This window comes from Macrotis lagotis, chromosome 7, assembly GCF_037893015.1.
Source record: "Macrotis lagotis isolate mMagLag1 chromosome 7, bilby.v1.9.chrom.fasta, whole genome shotgun sequence".
In the NCBI taxonomy this organism is placed as follows: domain Eukaryota; kingdom Metazoa; phylum Chordata; class Mammalia; order Peramelemorphia; family Peramelidae; genus Macrotis; species Macrotis lagotis.
In genome coordinates, this window is record NC_133664.1 from 16,572,108 (window position 1) to 16,591,722 (window position 19,615).

General features: G+C 39.3%; 1 protein-coding gene across 5 annotated transcripts in view; it reads right to left on the minus strand.

Moving 5' to 3' along the window:
* SKAP2 (src kinase associated phosphoprotein 2) overlaps positions 1 to 19,615 on the minus strand; it is a 189,346-nt gene that overhangs the window by 165,608 nt on the left and 4,123 nt on the right. For 3 of the 5 annotated variants that reach the window (XM_074195534.1, XM_074195532.1, XM_074195531.1), the window contains exons 2-4: positions 15,703 to 15,808; positions 14,982 to 15,007; positions 6,141 to 6,248 (exon numbers count right to left, since the gene is read on the minus strand). In XM_074195534.1, the coding sequence (XP_074051635.1) occupies positions 6,141 to 6,248; positions 14,982 to 15,007; positions 15,703 to 15,808 (240 nt within the window). The other 2 variants (XM_074195535.1, XM_074195536.1) reach the window with 2 other exon arrangements.

Genomic DNA, 19,615 nt, shown 5'->3' on the forward strand with positions numbered 1-19,615 from the left:
CCATCCTGATCAAGTCTTCTCCAGATGATGTTCCCCCAAGCATCCCTGCCACCTCATCTCACAGCAACCTCTAAACCACGGCTTCTCCTCCCATCAACCCTGGACACTGTCACCACATCACCATTTTCCCGCTCAAGAACACAGATTGGCTCCCCAGTGCCTCCTGCATTGGTTCTAAATTCTTGGCATCCAAATTCCTCAGCTATCAGGTCCCATCTTACTCACAGAATGGACCACAGTGATCATCCCATCCCTTCACTTTAGAGCGAGGAGAGGTAGCAGCCCCAGACATCTCCCGACACAGGCCCTCCCCCAGCGTCACCCCCACTGGAAGGCTCTCCCTCTTCATCTCCCTCCCCTGGCTTCTTTCAAAGCTCCATAGAGATTTCACCTTCTTCCAGAAGCTTCCCCCAGGCCTCTACCTGAGAGTTTTCCCTCTGTAAACTACCCCCCCCCATTTATCCTGCCTCCACAATCCTGTACACAGCTGTTTGCATGGTAAGAGTGGACACTCCCTGAGGGCAGGGCACCGTGTTTTGACCTTTCTCTGTATTTGTGCCTTTCAGCACAGGGCCGACTACATCAAGAGCTTAATAAATGGTGGGTGACTGACTGGACATCTGGACCTGTTTCAGGACCAGAACCACTCTGGCCTGCTAGTGCACACACATGGTCAGTCAGGACTAGAACCCAGGTCTCCTAACTCCAAGGCAGCTGTCCTTCTGTTCCTCTCCCTTTGTCTACCACTCCTGACTTAACCACAACTCACTCCACTAAGAGGGCCTCTGGTCATCTACCATTCTCTTCCTTCTAGTGTAAACCTGTGACTTCATCAAAGAGAAGAACTCCCGATATGAAAATTCCTTCCACAAACAGAGAAGTCTTAGACAGAGACCTGCAGAGGCTCCTCATACCAGAGGAGGTAAAGGGATGCAATAGGCATATTGAGGCAGGAGGAAGGCTGCCTCTCTTGGACACAGGGACGGACCAGCTCCCTGTCCATGGTGCTTGTGAACCTGGCTCATAAGCCCATCTCGCTCCAGTCAATCCATATGTAGAAAAAACAAGTTATTTACAGGGCTGTGAACAAGTAATCATTAAAATTATTGTGTACTTCATAGAAAACATTTGGTACTTGTCTAATATAACTCTGTACTGTTATGGGTTGGGTTTTCTTTTTTAAGAAAAAATGTACTGAAAATAATTAAATGTTTATTGAAATATGTCCTATCCTTCCATCTCCATCATGAGTCCCATAAAGGCACAGATGAGGTCAAAGATGGCCTTGACATCCTTATAAGAACATGGACTACACAAAAAGTGCTCCATAATTGGAAGTGGGGGTGTGAATTTCTCACATTTGCTGTCTCGGGCTTTAGAATGGCTGCCCGGAGTTCCATACCCCTAGTGAGACTTGATTTAGCTTTGGAAGGTGAGGAGTGTGTCTTCTGTGTTTTGGGGACCCCAACAATTCCCTGGCCAAAAAATTCAATAGTGGAAGATGACTAAATAAATGCTATTATACTGGTTTCAATTCTACAGCAAGAAAAACACAAGTCTATTCATTCACTGGCCGAAACAGAAAAAAGGCAGGTTTAAAAAAAGATTTACTGTAACAGATGCTGCCAAAGCTAAGTCTGTATAACCTTCAAGCCAACCCTCAGCCTTCAGAGTAACATGAAAAATATACAAAATTAGAGCTTTCATTATCAGAAGTATCTGACGATGCTATGGTGAGACAATGTCTAACCAAGGTAGGAGATTATTTGTGAGCCTGGAAAATGATGCCTATCTGAAGGCGCTTTGTGTTTTAAAATGTGGTTTCATACTTCATCAGAACCCAGTGGAGAGTAAGCCAACAGATTTTTGAAAGAAATGGATGGCTCTATACCTCATTTTACAAAACAGATATGGTCCTCAAAAGGTTGCTTCTATGTGGAATGTTTTCAAATCTATGCATAATTTAGGTAGACTGAAACTCACTATTTAAAGGAATCCTGAGGGTGATTTTGTAAAACAAAAAAACAAAACAAAACCTTTTTATAAAATGAATAATCATTCAGCAATTTATCTGTTTTTAAATCCAAATTTCCATACACCAAATCTGTACACCAGAGGAAAAAGGATCAAAATGATCGATTACAACCAGTCTTGGCTGCTTCTGTCACTAAAGCTACTTCAGTTCTTAAACTCCTATTTCTTAACACAGGCTGATTTTTCTATTCATCTTTTTTGATAAGAGAAATAGGATGGTGATACAGCCATGGCTATCTGGAGTTTCCCCTTTCCTTTCCACCTTTTTTAGTTTCTTCTCCCTGAAGGTTTCCAAGTTCTTAACAACAGCGTGATCCTGGCCTAGGACTGAATCCGATTTGCAACAAGCCCTCAAAGGTTCTTTTGACCTTTCATGGACAGAAAGACCAAACTCACTGTGGTCCTTTCCCTTCCTATTGCATCCCTTTGCCTTACTAGGGAGATTTTCAAATGCATGACACAGTTGGAATTGAAAATGTTCCTTTCCTATTATCTCAGATTATTTCAAAAAGTTTATATTTCTAAATAAGGAGAAATAACCTTTAAACATGAAAAATGACTAAAGAATAGGGAATTATCTGAGTAGGGGAAATCATAACACATTAGCTTCCCCAGAACAACCACTCCATCTACCCCAATGACCCCTATCATAATTATGTTAACATACTTGAAAGTGAAAGTACCTTTAATACAGGATATGGAACTCCATTCTCTCTATAATTTTATCTGATGACAATTCACCTAATTCACATTAATACTCTAATATATTTGGACATCAAAATTTAAGAAGCCAATCTGCTAGATTATTTTTCTTGATTAATCCTCAAATTAAAACATATAATAAAAATGAACTTCCAAATGATTTAAATATTTCCTTCTCTACCCAGACCAAATGAAAATTTGGCATAATTTTTATCATCATTTGCAAATATAAAATACTTTTTTCCTAAAATATTTTCATTTATACAACTGAAATTAAAATTTATTTCCCATCAGAAAAAAAATTGTTTCCAAATATAGATAGAAAAAATTGTTACATTCTTTTATGCTGCAACCACTGATGTTACAACAAACCTAGTCATCAATAAAGGTGTGGGTTCTTTTTTTTTCCAACGCACCACTCAAAAATCAATTATCTCAACTCTTTTGTATAGAGAAGTAAGTAGCACACCTTTCAAGCAACTGGTATTAATGAGCAGACATGACTATAGAATCTCCATCTGTTTTTCTGACAAAGCTGTGGCTACTCCAGCCTCTCATTGAAATTCCATTAATCTAGAGCTCCAAGGTCCAATGCGAAAATCAAAACTCCATCTAACCCTTTATCAGCTCACAATAACCTACAAGTGAACTCTGCCTGTTAGCATGCAGCAAGTTATGATTTTGCTATCAATCAGGCTCTCGGCCAATAAAAGAGAGCGGGCTGCGCACGGCCCGTCTGGCCGGGCCGGGGAGGCTGGTTGTTGTTTTCGGCCCCTTCCCATTTCTGTAGGGTGTCTGGACTGGGTGAGATTATGCATTATTCTCCTTTGCTGTGATTTAATTGCTACTAGCAATCAAGTCGAAACATCACTGAAGTGTGCTTGAATTTCATTAGAAGATATAACTTATGCTACTTTCCTACAGTACCTAATAAACCATAAAGAAACCAAAACACATATGGCTTGAGGGAATAACTGGAAAATTAGGTGGCCATTTGGGAACTGAGTGAACTTTTGAACCAGAGGAACAGAGAAAAAGAAATATTAAAGGGAAAGACAGACTAAGAATGCACACAGAGATGTGCAGGTTTGACCTTTTCAGTACCTTGAAAATTACATTAGCATTATGAAAAATACATATCATGCTTAGAGTTTATAATCCATCAAAGTTGAGATACTTTGTGAGTGCCGACCATAAGGTAAAAGTCAAAAGGACAAAACAACAATCGAATTTGACAAAAGGCCTTTGGGTGACCTGTGCTAATTTGGTTATACTGATTGTTAAATGCATTATCTTTTTAGTAATTAATACATCATTAGGCTTAGGTCATGTGATGAAGGAAAATGATTCAGCAAGGAATACAATGCAAATAAAAAAGTAAAGACCCAGAAAAAGGAATGTGTGTAACTAAAAAATATTTTATAACTGGCAATGAGGAGTCTGAGCAATGGGGCTGGTTTTTTTGAGTATTTTTTAATCCATGAAAATAAAGTCTTGGAAAAAATTAATCCTACAAACAATGTTGTTAAACTATATGAGAAATAAATCTGCGCAGTCTAAATGTTGAAATTCTTTATTCAAATACTCATCAAAACTAGGCAAATAATTTTCAAAAAATAACAAATGACAGTTTCATATCACTATGTAGATTCAGGCATCTTTAAATGCCTTCTCCTTTGAGACCATGCTTGTGTTCCCTACATACACAGCCCTGAAAGCATCCTAAATATTGTAGTTTGGTGATTTATAAGAAAGGAAGAATATAGTTAATTTGTTTTGTTATACATGAGCATAATTTAATAACTGTCCAGTCTTCTTAACAAAATTCACTGAACAGCTTTTTGGTCATGTGGATATTTATCTTGTTGATATTCTTTATTATTTTTTTTTCTTTTTAAGGGAGGTCTTGAAATTATCTTCAAATTCTGCTTAATTCAAATCATTTTTCCATGGACTATAAATAATTCACATTTATAGTTTCAGACAGAATTACACTTGCTTGAAAGGAAAAAGGTTTTATTTTATAAGCCAAAAGAAATGAAACAAGTAAATAAAAGGAATTTCTACTTTTATCTGAAAATAGAATCTTATCAATTGCAAAACCATCTCTATTAGAAAATATATCTCTGAATACTAGGTTATGTAAGTTAAGGTTCTGTTTGCATGATAAAGCCGTGGCAAAAGAGAACGAACGCAGCATCTTTTAAAATAAGAAAGCAAAATAACAGCAACAACAAAAAACAATGTCTTTTTCCTTAAAAAGAGCAGCTCAAAATTTGCCAAAACACAGAACTCAACATAAAATGAATATGATTATTATTGCTACACATTGTGCAAAGTTCTGAGTATAAAAAAAGATTGTGTTATTCTGAATCAGTGGTTAGAATGTTTATCACTTATGCATGTACTTGACTTATCCCTGTTCTGCAATAGACATAATTTTATACCTCATAAAAGCAATTTATGCTTCCAAAGGGAATAATCTGGATAACATAAAATGTGGAGTGCTCTGTTGCGGGAAGCATATTTTCATTCAGCAATTGTACTTAGAGATGGAACTGCACAGTTTGATCATCATATCATGGCAGAAGGCATAAATCACGCCTATGTCTATATGAAACTTTCAGTGCCACAAATTAATATGCATGGCTAATTTATCGATACACATGCTTAATTTATAACTATAGATCACCCCTATCAGGTCCTGTATGGTGGAAATGTCGCCAATGTGTGTTTAAAAAAAAAAGACACACTACAACAAAAATAAGTTTCATAATCTGTGATATTCAATAATGTCTGATAGCATGAAAATATGCAAATAATTAATTGCCATCACTGATTAAATAAAATATCAAAACAACTTTTGTCTTTTTTTTTTAAGCAACAAATTCAGGGAAAAATGTATATACAAGAAGTGCTGAATGAAAGCCTGTCTCAATGTGAGAAAGCATTGTAGGAATAATTAATTTAATATTTTATGAACCTATTTTGCATGAAGTTTTCCGGAAAAATATCAATCAAGCAAACTGTTTCATTATTTATAAAATAAATAATACAGCAAGCCATTAAGAAGCATAATAAAATTAAGCAAGAATTTGATAATATTAAATTAACCAACAATGGGCTACTAAAGATATTCACCAAAATGTTCTGAGCCTTCTCCAATGTGTCGAAGAACGATTTCCAAGAAAAGGGGTATTTCAGTGAAACTCCTGCATCATTGAGATGAGGTCAGTATGCTGCCGGTACCACTAGAGAGAGCTCTTCAGTTCCTTAAAGGTTCTTGGAAAGGTAAGCAAACCCCCAGCTGGCTGCAGAGGCCCACATCCTCCCTTCCCAACAAGAACATCACCCTGTTCATGGCAGCTCCCAAGAAGGGGAATCTGTGGAAAACAGTGACTTACCGTCAGAGGGTGCTTCATCATCTTTTTCACAGCGGTCAGATGTTTGGGAGAGCGAGTCTGGAGGCCCCGGGAAAGGATCATCATATTCTTCTCCATCTTCTCCATCAACTATAAAAGAGTTAAATAAAGTCTTTGACAAAGTGATGATTTCAAAACAAAGCTACTCTGACAAAAAAATCTTAAACTGTGTTAGTGAATATAGCAGGTTATGCTTTAAAAATGAGTCAAGGATGAATCCAATTAGGAATTACATTCATCTCAACTAAGATATTTCCAGGACAGGGGGAGTATAACCTGTATTTATCTCTGTTCTGAAAGAATATTCTCCCCCAAATTCTGAAATCTACTATTGCAAAACATACACATAAAAAGTGTACAAAAAATTCCAGAGAAACCAGAAAAGGGATCCCCCCCAAACTTTCAAGCTCTAGATGCCATTCATTAACTCAAAACCAGACAATAACAAAATAGCAGCATAAAAACAGATCACATAAAACAATCTGAACATCAAGTTATTATAAGAACACAGAAGGACACAAGATGATAAAGTGGCCCTAGCTGCATGACAAGGATTATCAACCTTCAGTAAAAATGCTTTTTCTTACAACTCACAAAAGAAGTTTGTAACTGGCTTTGCTTTTCTTTCAGTAATTTTTTAAAACATTTTTCCTAGTCAATTTCCCCTTTGGTTTTCTAGTCTTAGTCTCTACCACAAGCTTAAAAAAGTCTCTTTTTAAAATAAATTCATCTTGCAGTTATCAGAAGATTTGTATTTCAATTCATACTGAATAAAAAGTCGTCCTAATGTACATGATGGGGGGTGGTGTGGAACTCAGACAGATCAGAGCAGCCCAGGATGTGCTGGCAGGGCTGCTTGGGATCCAAGGAGACACAAAAGCCTGGCAGGATTCATCCCCAAGGCTTGCTCTCCCGGCAACTAGAGCCGCATTTAGGAGCTGCGGGAGGAAGGGTTGGGCCCTCCCAGCCTCCTTGGCTCCAAGGCAGGAACAGGCCGGGCAAGGCCGTCCTTGCCACTCCTGCCCCATCACGTTTGCACTAGATAATGGTGCTGTAGAATTCTCTCTTTCGAGGCTTCCATATTCCCGTTCAGCTTAACTTCCTGGATGTGGCTGTTCTGCTGGGCATCAATCAACTGGACCTTACTTGAGCGAGGGCCCAGCAAGGGAGCACACCAGCCCCTTGTCATCACCATCACACCCCAACAGGAACAAGCAGGTCTTGGACACTGTCCAGTGGAATTTCAAGGAATAAGGACAATTCTTCATGGATTCATTTCTGAGGATTCCTCTTTTCAGCTATTCCAAGCTGCACTGACAAACATTCAGTTTGTAATCCTTATATAGGATTCTTGTGAGAATAAAATAATACTCATTTCCATAAAGAAGATGATAAAAGTAAACAAAGTAAAATATAACTCATTTTCATGGAAAGGTAATTGGAAAAATAACATTACTAGCTGACCCAATTTAGAGAGAACTTCAAGGTGGGCAGAAGACTTTTCAGACATGATCTCATTTGATCTCAACTCTTCTGCCTCAATTTCTAGTTCTCAGGGGCTCAAGCCCCCCAGCTCTCTCTTAGGAGCCCTCTTCAACTCAAATTGCTGGACAACTCTCAATCCTGCTGCCAGATCACAGTAGCTTTGAAGGGAATTACCTTTACAAAAATGTTCTAATCTTTATTTTGCAAATGTTATAAGATTTCTGCAGTGAATCAAGATCAGAAAAAAAGTTCAATAAGAGATTCAATATTTTGGTCTTGTGACTTGCTGAGGAAGAAAATAACAACTTGACACCATTTTAAAAGATTATTCGGAAGAAATTTCCAAAGACAAAAAATTTAGGTTTGATATAATAAGAATTGCCTGGTGCTTTTCAAAGCAATACAAAGACATATCTGTTGACAAAAATTGAAGGTCTTTTTGGGAAGAACTGACATCTACACAAGACTTTACCAATTCAAGTCAACCTTGGGTGATTTTTGAGCCTTAACACTGAGGACTATCCCAAACCACCCTGCCCAGGATAATTCCTATTTCACACGTACAAGGAGATATCCTCCAGTGAACATGGAGATGTATTAACAGGCTCAAACATGTTTCTACCTGGATGATCTTTTTTTTAATAACATGTTCCTGCTTCAATCAACAAAACTGAATATAAAGTTGATGGTGAATAGAAAAAAACCTCCAACAAATCTTTTTTGGCAAATCCAAAATATCTCTTTGAAAGCGAAGGCTTTCAAAGAGCAGAACCATCGTCCCCCAAGTTTAGGGAACACTCCAGAGTTTATGCACTTCTTTATGCATGCCACCTTATTATATCCCGACAATTTAAGATGATTACTAAACAGGGTGAGAAATTCCAAGTTATCATATTTTATAATGGGAAAAAACAATTATATGCCAGTGATGAGACAGGCTGATTATTATGTTTTAAGCTTTGCAGTCTCTATTTAAGGTTGAAACTGTCTATAATTCACCCTCTATCATGAAGCTTTATATCTATATCACAAAGCTCATTTAAACAGTTTTGTATTTTTTAACCAGGGGGAAGGGGGGGTGGTGTCTAAAAAAAGACTTCAATTAAGGGCAAAGTAACTTAAGGATATCACTTCAGATTTCTATCTTCACTTTTTAGTTTAGCTGGGATTAACTCAGAGGCCAGTGAGAATGCCATTTCTCCCTACACTGAAAGTAGAAAGCAGCAGCATGTGCTGCCAACATGAGCCCTGGCCCCTAGTCCCCTATTTCTCTCTCCTCCACACCTTCCTAGAGCCAAAGCCCCTGGTGGCTCCTGGAAGGTTCACTGGGGCTACACAGAAGCTTAAGCAGAGGGGTCGCTGTTGAGCAGTGTAAGGCGTTCCTTCCCTCCAGGGATTCTTAGTATTTGCAAATATACCTGTAAAGACATACATAAATTAAAAGGAAAATGTTCAACTTGTATTTATGTAATAGGAAACCGAACTCCCAACCAACAATTGGGCATCAGGTAAACGTATCCAATACAATTTGCAGACATAATTGAAAGCATTATAGCCTAATCAGACATCTAAAAGAAAGGCGTGCTCAAATGAAATGTCTATAGAATCATTAGTTGGCAGCCCTTCTATTACAATCACACATAATGTCAGTGCCGCCTTGAGCCTGGGCCAATGACAACAGCATAAATTTTGCATCTCATTTCTGTGGTCATAAAATTAATGATCAGTTTAAAAATACTTCTTTGTAAAAGTTATTGCACAAAGAAAAGACATGAATGTGTCCCTGTTATGTACTCACAAGGATAATTACGGGGTTGTTGCTCATTAATACTGCTTCTTGTTTCCCTAGAAAAGCATTTGATTTATCCCACAACTTTCAAAAGTTTAATTAACGATACAAAGTTAACTGTCTAAAAAATACTGATTCCTTTCTCTGCTTTCTATAATTTCAGGAGTAAATTCTGCTTGACAGAAGAATATGATATTTTGTACTCACCCACATTAGTGTCCTTTTTAAAGGTATATTATTTGGGTTCAGATCCTCATCACTCATTTTGCTTAATTTTTGTAAGTTAAAATAGCAACCCATAAGGGTTCAGATATGCTGGCTAATATACTAAGCTGATCACAAAATTAAATAAGTAATGTCTTTTACTAGTACCTAAAGGATATGAGGAAAAAATATTTTACCCTTTATTTTTTAAAAGTGCAATTCTAAATTTTCCAAAATGATATGTTAACTATAAAATAATAAATGGTCATTATTCCCATTTCAGAGTTTATGAGGAAAAAAAACCCCTAACTGAAGAGGTTAAAACTACTTGTGTGAGTCACAAATTAGACTCAGGAGATCTTAATCCCTCATTCTGTGTGTGTGTGATTCATTTAGCTGTGGCTCCAAATCCTAATGTACAACTGAAAAAGATGGACTAGAGCCTGTAACCTAACATTTGTTAGAGGAAACTACTAGAAATCATAAAACTTTGCAGGTTTCTGGTCAACACAAATAGTCTACTCCTCTTGGTCACTTTTATTATACGATGGCTTATTTATAGCTATAAACTCTGAATATCAAAAAGCAACTACTTCCGTTAAGGTGAAAGAAAGACAGAAATACATAAGACTGTGTCTCAAGCATTACCTTTGAAACAGACTCCCACCTCTTGCCGAGGGGCCCCATAACCCCAGACACACTTAAAGATTTGTACGTGGACTGGGGAAAAAACAACCAGTGAGTAAAATGCTCAGATTTCATCGTGCAGTCAACTCTCAACTCAAAGTCCACTCAGTAGGGAGGAGCTGCAGAAAGGAAATAGAGGGCCATTCCTAAATTCAAGGACCATCTTAACGGGGCTCGAGGCCTCAGTCCACTGCCACCTCAAGAAAAAGAAGGCTTCTTCCTGCCTACCATAAAAACCATTTGTTCTGGCCATTCATAAACTTCAGAAGAGCTCCCTGCTATGGGACAGAAGGAACAGGAGTAGGCCTGTGTACCCTCCTGACTAAGAGGAATACCAGGGAGAAAATAACATAACATGACTAAGGGAAGACAACATGAAAACAATGTTTTCTAACTAAATCTCACATCCACATTTCATCTCTGACTATATGATGGCAAAAGGAAAGATATCTAGTTTGGAACATTAAAATTCTACTCATTTTTAATCAGCTTCAGCAGGTCATCAAAACCAACTCCTCATTTGCACATTTTGAAAATTGCGCATTTTGAAAATTGTACATATTAATTCTCTGAAATTTAGGTTTAAGAAAATATTTTAGAACAATCCTTAGAATGTATCACTTACTTTATTGTGGAAAGGATCCTCATTAGACTCATTATTTTAATATGGGAAGGTTCTTCAAATGTGTAAAATTAATTTTTCTAAATGAAATCTTACTTAGCAACCAGAATTCTTGAGCAGCAACGGGCAGTGGAAATAACCCATTTTCTGGCCTTCCATGCTTACAGATAAGATGAAGCCTAGAGAACACAAATGGCCCAAGGTCAAACTTAAGTAACAAAGCCCAGTAGAATCAAGGTCTTAGGATTCAAAGATTGGTGTTCTTTTCCTTTGTTAAACCACTCGGAATGCTTACTGGTGAACAGAGGGCTCAGCCAAATCCTTTTGTGAAACTAATATTCACCTCCACTTGGCTCTTCTGTAAAACTAGTCTCGTATATGTTGTATTTAAGTTACAGAAGTAAAGTAAGAATTCTTGTTATATTTTATCAATAAAATTTTTTTCAGAGTTTAATGCATTTAAGTCATTTACTATTTACCTCACCCAGCCCTATTCAACAGCATATTCTGTCATTCTCTGAGGACAGTAGTATTTTAAGAAAGGAGCCTAAAATCTATAATAAAAAATTAGCCAGTCTAAAAGGGGCAAAAAACCCTCAAAGTGGTTGACAAGAACAAGGTAAACTAGGAATAAGTTCATGAAACCTATATTCAGATCACATAAAATAAAATGATGTGTAGAACACTTTGATGTTTTTACCCCAAATCTCAGTGCTGCCTAATGGATGAGGTTCCTCAGCTAGAAGTGTGTGGAGGTATAAGTTGGGATTTCAATACTCTAAAGGGAATATAAATAGGAGTTCCAAAGCACTTGTCCCATTCTGATTCTTCTTTCAGTTCCTTGGAGGCCTCTCAGAAATAGCATTAACCACCACAATGCTATTTGGGGGCCTATTCTGTGGGAGACAAGTACACTGGGTAGCAGATAATAATCATAGCTACCATTTAAGATAGAGCTCTAAAGTTTGTCAATCACTTTCTTATTATTCTCTCATTTGATCATCTCAATGACCTGGAAGGGAAGTGCTGGGATAATCCCCATTTTACAGATGAAATGCTAAGAGTCGAGCTCCAGCACTGGGAGTCCCCCAGGGAAATCTGGGAAAGGTACCATTCAACCCACAAATATCCTTACTTCAGCTTACTGCTTTGCTAATTAAGTTGATTTATTCATTTTAGAAACCGTCAGTCCTCAAAAATGCAAACTTTGTACTTTCAAGGACATGTGAGATGGTTTTTTTTAAGGGTGGGAGTTCTATTTTCTCCAAAAACACTAATAAGTAAAGAAATATTTACATTAGAAATGACCATACTTGAAAATTACACTTTTATTTGAGTAATCTCTAGCCAGGTGTCTGGGAGTTGTTTTTTCAATAAAGACCAGGATTATAATAAGTGCCCCCAGTCCAGGGGTTGGCATGAGCAATCCCATCATAAAATTCTCCTTAATGGATTGTTGATCACAGCGATCTCTTATATTCAATGGCTACTGAAGGAAGAAAAACACAGAGATCCCCAAAGATTGCTAGTACTGCAATGTGAACTTAGAGGAGCTGCAGGTCACTTCACATGAACCCATGGGAGATACAGGCCACACAGTCCAAGAGAAGAGCAGAACTCTGCCCTGAGATAAAAGCTTCTGGTCCTCCATCTGTCTCTCTGTCTCAGTCCATCTCTCTGTCTGTCTGTCTCTCCCACCCTTCTCAACCTCTATCTTTCTTCTCTCCTTCCCTCTCCCCATCTCAAACTCACACTCACCCAACTACAGTCAAAATTATATCTTCTACAATTAGGTCTTCACCCAAATGATAGCCTATTCATGATTTAACTAGAGAATTTGGGGGTAATTATTTTAAGAAGAGCTTCTAGTTTAGAAATGGAAGCCCAATGGCTCACTCTTCCTTAGGCTTTCTCTGGATCTCGATGTTAGAACCCTCACTTTTAACCTCTCACTTGGCTTTTTCATAGGCACTGCCAGGTATGAGCTAACCCAACAGAACATTGTACAGGAGGGTATTCTAGAAAGAGCAGGGCAGAGAAAAGAATTCGATCTTTTATAAGGTTGGGCTCCTCTCTCAATTTCTACCAAATAAATTTCTGTTCTCTTTAAAGACTGAGAAGATCCCTCTCAGAAATGCAATTTTAATACAGACATACTTGAACATGTCCAAAAAGAGTACACAAAAAGGGAAAGTTCCCAAACCACTGATACTGAATCATTCGCAATTAACAGCATAATCTCATACTTCACGCCTGCTTAACTCATATTCTTTCACCTCTTAAATGTTCCTGCAATTAGGTTACAATAAAAGAACTCAATATAGTTGAGTAATAAACTGAAAGCATTTCCAAACCAAAAGTCATGTGCATATTTCTATTTATCTCTTTTAAGGGGAAAGGGATATGCTACCTCTATAGACCATCATGCTAACATTATCCCTAAATAAAAAATACAAGTTTTATAAAAAGCAAGGCAGTTAAAATTCAAATGTTAGTTTAATATTTAACTAATTATAAGCTATACTACCATGAATATGTTTTTCCTGAAGAAAAATGATTGGGACTCACTGTAAATTAAAGGCAGAAATTTGGGTGGGAAATAAGTGTTTAAGAAAGAATCAAAGAAAAAAAGAATGGAGGGAGGAAAGGGGAGAGAGAGGGAAAGGAAGGAATGAAGGAACAAAGGAAGGAAAGATGGAAGGAAGGAAGGAAGGAAGGGAGGGAGGGAGGGAGAGGGGAGAGAAAGAAGAAAGAAAGAAAGAAAGAAAGAAAGAAAGAAAGAAAGAAAGAAAGAAAGGAAGGAAGGAAGGAAGGAAGGAAGGAAGGAAGGAAGGAAGAGAAAGAAGAAAGAGGGAAAGAAAGAGGGAGGGAGGGAGAGAGAAAGAGGAGAGGAAGGAAAGAAGGAAGAAAAAGGAAGGAAGGATGGAAAGAAGGAAGGAAGGAAAGAGTTACCTCTGGTCCTCAAATCCTGGGATACAAAACATACTTCTCTCAAGACTTTAAAACGAGCAGAGTCTGTGGTTTAATTTCACCTGTCTGAATTCAGGTATGTAGAGCTCAGTGCTCTGCTTCTTCAAACAGCATCTCAGATGGTACTGCCATGCACCAGGCTGTGGCCCCCACAGACCCTAGTAAAAGGTCCCGTGCTAGTTTCCCCCGCCAAGTCAACCCCAAAGCCAGCTTCCCCTCAGCTTGGCTGACCTCACACTGTGACCCTCATACCAGCATCCACAGGCTACAGGTCATGACCTCCTGAATTCGCATCATGGAAGCGAGGGCCATGGCAGGTTTGGTTACAGAACCGGAGACTGCAGCAGGCGAGCGGGAGGCACGGCTGCCCGAGAAGTCTCCACTTCTCAAATCTGCTGTGACCTCAGCTCCAGTTTTGTCTCCGTTCTGATAGAAAACCACACGTGTGCTACACAGAGAATCCAGGTTTTGTTTCAAGTAACATAAAATTCACAGAGGGTTTAAAGGCACTTTGTAAAATCCGGAAATGTCCATTATGCTTATTGACATTTTTTTAACAACCCATTTTTTCACAGCTTTTAAATCAGTCTACTGAAAGTAACCACTGAAATAATTTCTTAATCCAAAAAAGGTATTTGAAATATTAAATTGCAATTGCCAGAATATAAACAATCCTTTAAGCACTTGGCTAAACAAACTCATCCTCTCTCCATCAAATCGTCCATTGAGTTTTAAGGAGCATGGGACCGGTTTTTTTATTTCTTTTCTATTCACTGTGTAACATCAGCTTGCCTACCACATTTCTCCTGTTATGAAATCGCCAGCGTCTGGGTAGAAGCACAGCTGTGCCCAGAGTAAATCCCAGAGACGAGGTTTTTAATTTTTTTTCTCAGCAGGGGGAGCTAACACCCTCGTCCTGGAAGGGTTGTCAGTGTACAAAATGAAAATTTAAATTCTAACTCAAACTATTAAACGTTGATATTTAACTTGATCACAAGGAAAAGGCGACAGAGAAAAACACGTTTAAAAACTTGCCACAAATGAAGCAAACTCCTTCAAAATGTACCTTTGTCTTGGAAGTCTTGGGGATAGCTGCAAAACAAAAGCAAACAAAACACATTACATTTGAAAACCGAAGACTGATCAAAAATAACTCATCAGGGGCAATTGCTCAGTTCTCATTTTTTTTTAATGGTTTTCCAAATTCACACTGCTTTATTTCCTTAATGTTCTCATCTGGAGCAACGGAATGCACCCAATATTTGTAAAATTACAGGATAGGTCAATTCATCAACAGAATTAAACAAAATTGCAGCTGTTTCTCTTTAAGAGCTACAAATACTGATTTTAAAAAGAAAATCCTCTAACAGACTTTCACTTGGGGCTACATACATAACAATTGTGAGCCTTAAAAATGATAAGACACTCTCCAGTGTTGAAGGGAATGACATTTTGCATCCAGAAGGCTCCATTTGTTCTATAGCCAGCGTGCCATCATCAGATTCTAACAATGCTTAAACAGCAATATCCCCATTTTGCTAACACCACCTTATTTTCGTGATATACAATCAAGACTATATCGAAGAGGTTACTTTTTGACAGGCATAAACAAATCTCTTTATTTCCACTTCAACTATTATTACCACCGGATTGTTTTTCTCCTAAATACTTAATACCAATTAAATGAGAACATAATTTTAATACACAGTAATCACATTTCTTATTAAAATGATAATTACAAAGTTGTTTATAATGGAGAAATTATTAATAAAAGTCAAGGGACTTACGCAGACTTTACATCTTTTATCTTCTTAATAAGGGAGTCTCTCTTTTCCTTTGCTTTCTTGGATAAATTTTCCCCTCTGAGTGTTTCTGCTATAAAGGTCTCAAGATCTAAACCAGGCAACATAAGAAAAAGGATACAAATTATAAGAGCAAATCATTTCCTGAAGACTACGACAAGGACTGTTCCTGCCTCTAAGTATTCATATCGGTACCATTTGTTAATGTTATTTTTCAATTCTCAGCATAACAGTTGAAAGATGTTTCAAATACCAGAGCGGACAAATGTGCTACCCACTTAGCCACCACAATTTGTCTATTCTGCTTATGCTTAGAACAGCAAAGGCTGGCTTGATGGGGAACATCATTAAGCTGGAAAGAACCACACAAGTTTTATTAAACTAAGATACGCCATAAAAAACATGCTGTAGTTTGGTGAATACATATGAAATCAAGTAAAGGGCTTTCATGCCTGTTCCAGGAACTGTCTAAGATATTACTAAGACCAAATAAACGAGATAAAACACTCTTCCAAACCCCGTGAAACATAATTTCGGGTATACCTTACTTTAATGTTTTTTTAAAACGATGACTTCCCTTTATCCCTCTCAAAAACAAGCCCTCCCCCATTTTTCCTGCTGAGATTTCCAAGTGAATCCCTTCCCATCGCATCCTCCAAATCAGTCGTCCCTTTCAAGATCTGTGTGAGCCCCGCCACCACCACCACTTTATTTAAAAGGCAATGGGAGGCACAAATAGGCTCTTCCATTATTGAAAAATAGAGTGAACAAGAAGTTAGGCATTTGTAATTTCACATACCTCTCTGCACTGTCTCATTCTCTTAGGGAAAAAAAACTCAATAAATTTCGAAGTTATTTGTATAGTTCTCCATCAGAAGGACTTTAACCTCAGTTTTTAATCCTACTTTTGATAGCACCTCCATTATTTCTGAAGTAGCCCAGATAGCATTGCATGGCAATTAAAAAAAAACTTTTATTAATACTGTTTTCGGAATTTCAAGGTGCCCTGGGAGATCATCATTGCAAGCTTGCTCCTAGGTCATAAAATAAGAGTTAGAACTCACTGAACTAGTCCTTCATGTGAGAAGCAGGTGTCCGGCCATCTTTATATCCTGCCTTTTACACTTCCCTTTAAAAGATAGCCTGGCACAGTTTACTACTCTCACCTGATTCCTACTGCTGAGAAGATCTTCTCCAAGCAATACTGATATTATGTCTAATAAAAGAATTCAAAACACCCAAGCTCGCATGAGCCAAAGATGTAAAAAAGTGACCCTGAAAAATTTGTGAGTCTGATTTCCAGTTCAAATCATCATTTTCAATTCCTGATTTCAGATGAAGAAAATAGTTATATCTCATGGAACAGAAGAAAAAATAGTTACATCTTATGAAACATTAGTGAAGGAGATCCTATCCCACCACAAAGGTACAAATAAAAGAATAAAAATTAGAACTTGGCACTCATAAAACCAAAAGTTTCTTGGCTCAAAGTTCATCAGTCCTCTGAGACAATGTTATATAAATGTCAGAGTGGATAAAAATCAAAATGGAATGGAACACAAAGCAGGCGAGGAGACTCTGTCCCACGGGGCTGGCCAGATTGCGGGAAGGGAAGGGTCTGACCTTGAGCATCCAGAACCCAGTGTTTATTTCACCCTCACAAGGCAGACTACAAAAATTTTCATTGGAGATCAAAGGAAATTTGAGAAATAGATTCTTTTGGATTATTTCCCCCACCAAATCATCCACCTCTCTTCATTTACTATGCTGTCTAAATTTTACACCCAACATCAATGCTTTTATATCTCAAATAGATTCAAATAATCACTTCCATTAAGAAACAAAACCACCCATATCCATTGGCTTTTCCCAACGATCCCACAGCTGTGTGAGCCGGGCCAAGATCTCTTGGGGAAATAGAAAAGACAACTTTTAGTTTCTTTTCTCTTCTTTCCTTAGATGGATCTTGGGGAGACAGAAGAACCCGGGACTGGTGAATAGTCTGCCTGATGCTATTTTCACTCCAAGTTTGTCTTTAATTCCCCCTTCCTCAAGTATTTAATTGCCTATTTTACATTTTCATTAGGCAACCCAAGTTTAAACAAATCGATTCCACTCGGCATCTCCCCAAGCAATAACAGAACGAATGACAGTCCAAAAGTTATTTCTTCAAAAAGTCATTTCAGTTCTCTAATAAACTCCAAAGGCTGCAATATTCCATTACAAAATTCAGCTTCCAAAATCTGGGAAGATGGAGCCGGTGTGCCGGAGGAGGGGAAGCCAGAGCTGCGGGGATGGGGATGAACAAGGGGAGGGGGAAGAGAGGGGACGTGGGGGGAGTACCCCACAGAACTCCCCTTAATGCTGTTCAAAGCCTAATCAGACTGGCCCCCCCAGACTCCCAGCATAGCCAGCATCGAGGGACCCCAAGGAGCGGAACCCACTGATCAAACTGCCCTTCCTCTTCCTCCTCCTCTAATTCTGATTCTTCCTTGGAGATGGGGGGGGGGGGCTGCTCCTCTCCACAGCACCCTGGGGGACCTCTTTAGAATCTCCCATCAATTATGGGGAGGGTGGACTGCTCCCAAGCTACGTGGTTGGGATCTGATCCCTGGGGCTGGTGGGGTGGGACCTGCAAGGGGGAGTAGGTGGTTCCAAGAGTTGGGGGCTTGACGTTTTTTTTCCTCCCGGTTGTGGAGGAAATGCTATGTGGCCAGCAGCCAGTCAACCTCACAGGCTATATTTTGGCACCACGGACACTGGGTTTTCTTGAGGGGAGGGGAGTCACCCTGGTCCCTGGATTCCCCCTCCCCCTTCAAACAGCCTCCAGCCACAGCAGATAGATAAGGCTCAGGGAGACACAGTAAGCAAAGAGGGAGGGAAGGCCAGGCTCCAGTGGGGGGCAATCTTGCAGGGCTACCAACAAGAACCAGGGTATGCAAAATGTTCAGCTAGATCACCCTGACAGCAGTTGGGGCTCCAGGCCCACTCTGAAACAGAAGCTCCCATGCCAGCAAGAGGGAGGGCCAAAAGCCTGGCCCAGGAACAGAGCACCCCACCTGCACTAGCTCCGGATAGCCCCCCTTCCTCCCCCTCTCCTCTACCCAGAGTACTGGAGTCATTGCAGGGAGGTCAATGCTAAGGACTAGGCTGGGAAGGTCAGTGGAGAGGAACCAAGGCAGGCCAGCCTTCCCCTTGGGCACCCCCAGGGGAGAAGATAAGCCAGAAAGGGGCTGGGGCGGGGGGGGGGGGGGGCTGCCTGCCTGAACCCCTCCTCCTTTCTTTGTAGGATGTCGAGGCCGAGGGCTAGACTGGCTAGGACAAGATAGCCCCTTTAAAAGGCTACCAACTTCCCTGGCAGTGTGCAGGGTGGAAGCCCACCCATGCAATCCACTATGCAGAGGTTTCATGGAGGATCTTCCCCCTGCCAAATTGGAGGGTGCTGAATCTGTGACTTATGCAAGTCACAAGACAAACGTCCAGCCGCCAGCCTTCCTCCCTATCCCAACCCGGCCCCCCCAATGTCTTGTTCAGTGAGGAGAGGTCCTTGAAAGGCTCAGGAGGTAAACAATTGGACCCTTGGCCCACCCTAGTATTCAAGTATGATCAATGAACACTGATCGATCACACGATACCCCCTTTGGCCCTAACAACCTCCATCTACATCCCTCTTACTTTTTGAACTGGAGGCCCAGTTTCTTTTGCTATTCATGGGGAAGTAAGATCTCTAAGCAGGAGGGGAGGGATTTGAACATTTGAACAAGGGTCAGAAGGAGAAGACAAGCCTGCCCATGAGAAACCTATTCGTGAGAATAGGCAAATTGGTGGCCCTGGGCCCAGGAAGATCAATGGAACCAGATACCTTGAGCTGGAAAGCAGCTAATTGAAAACAGTGATT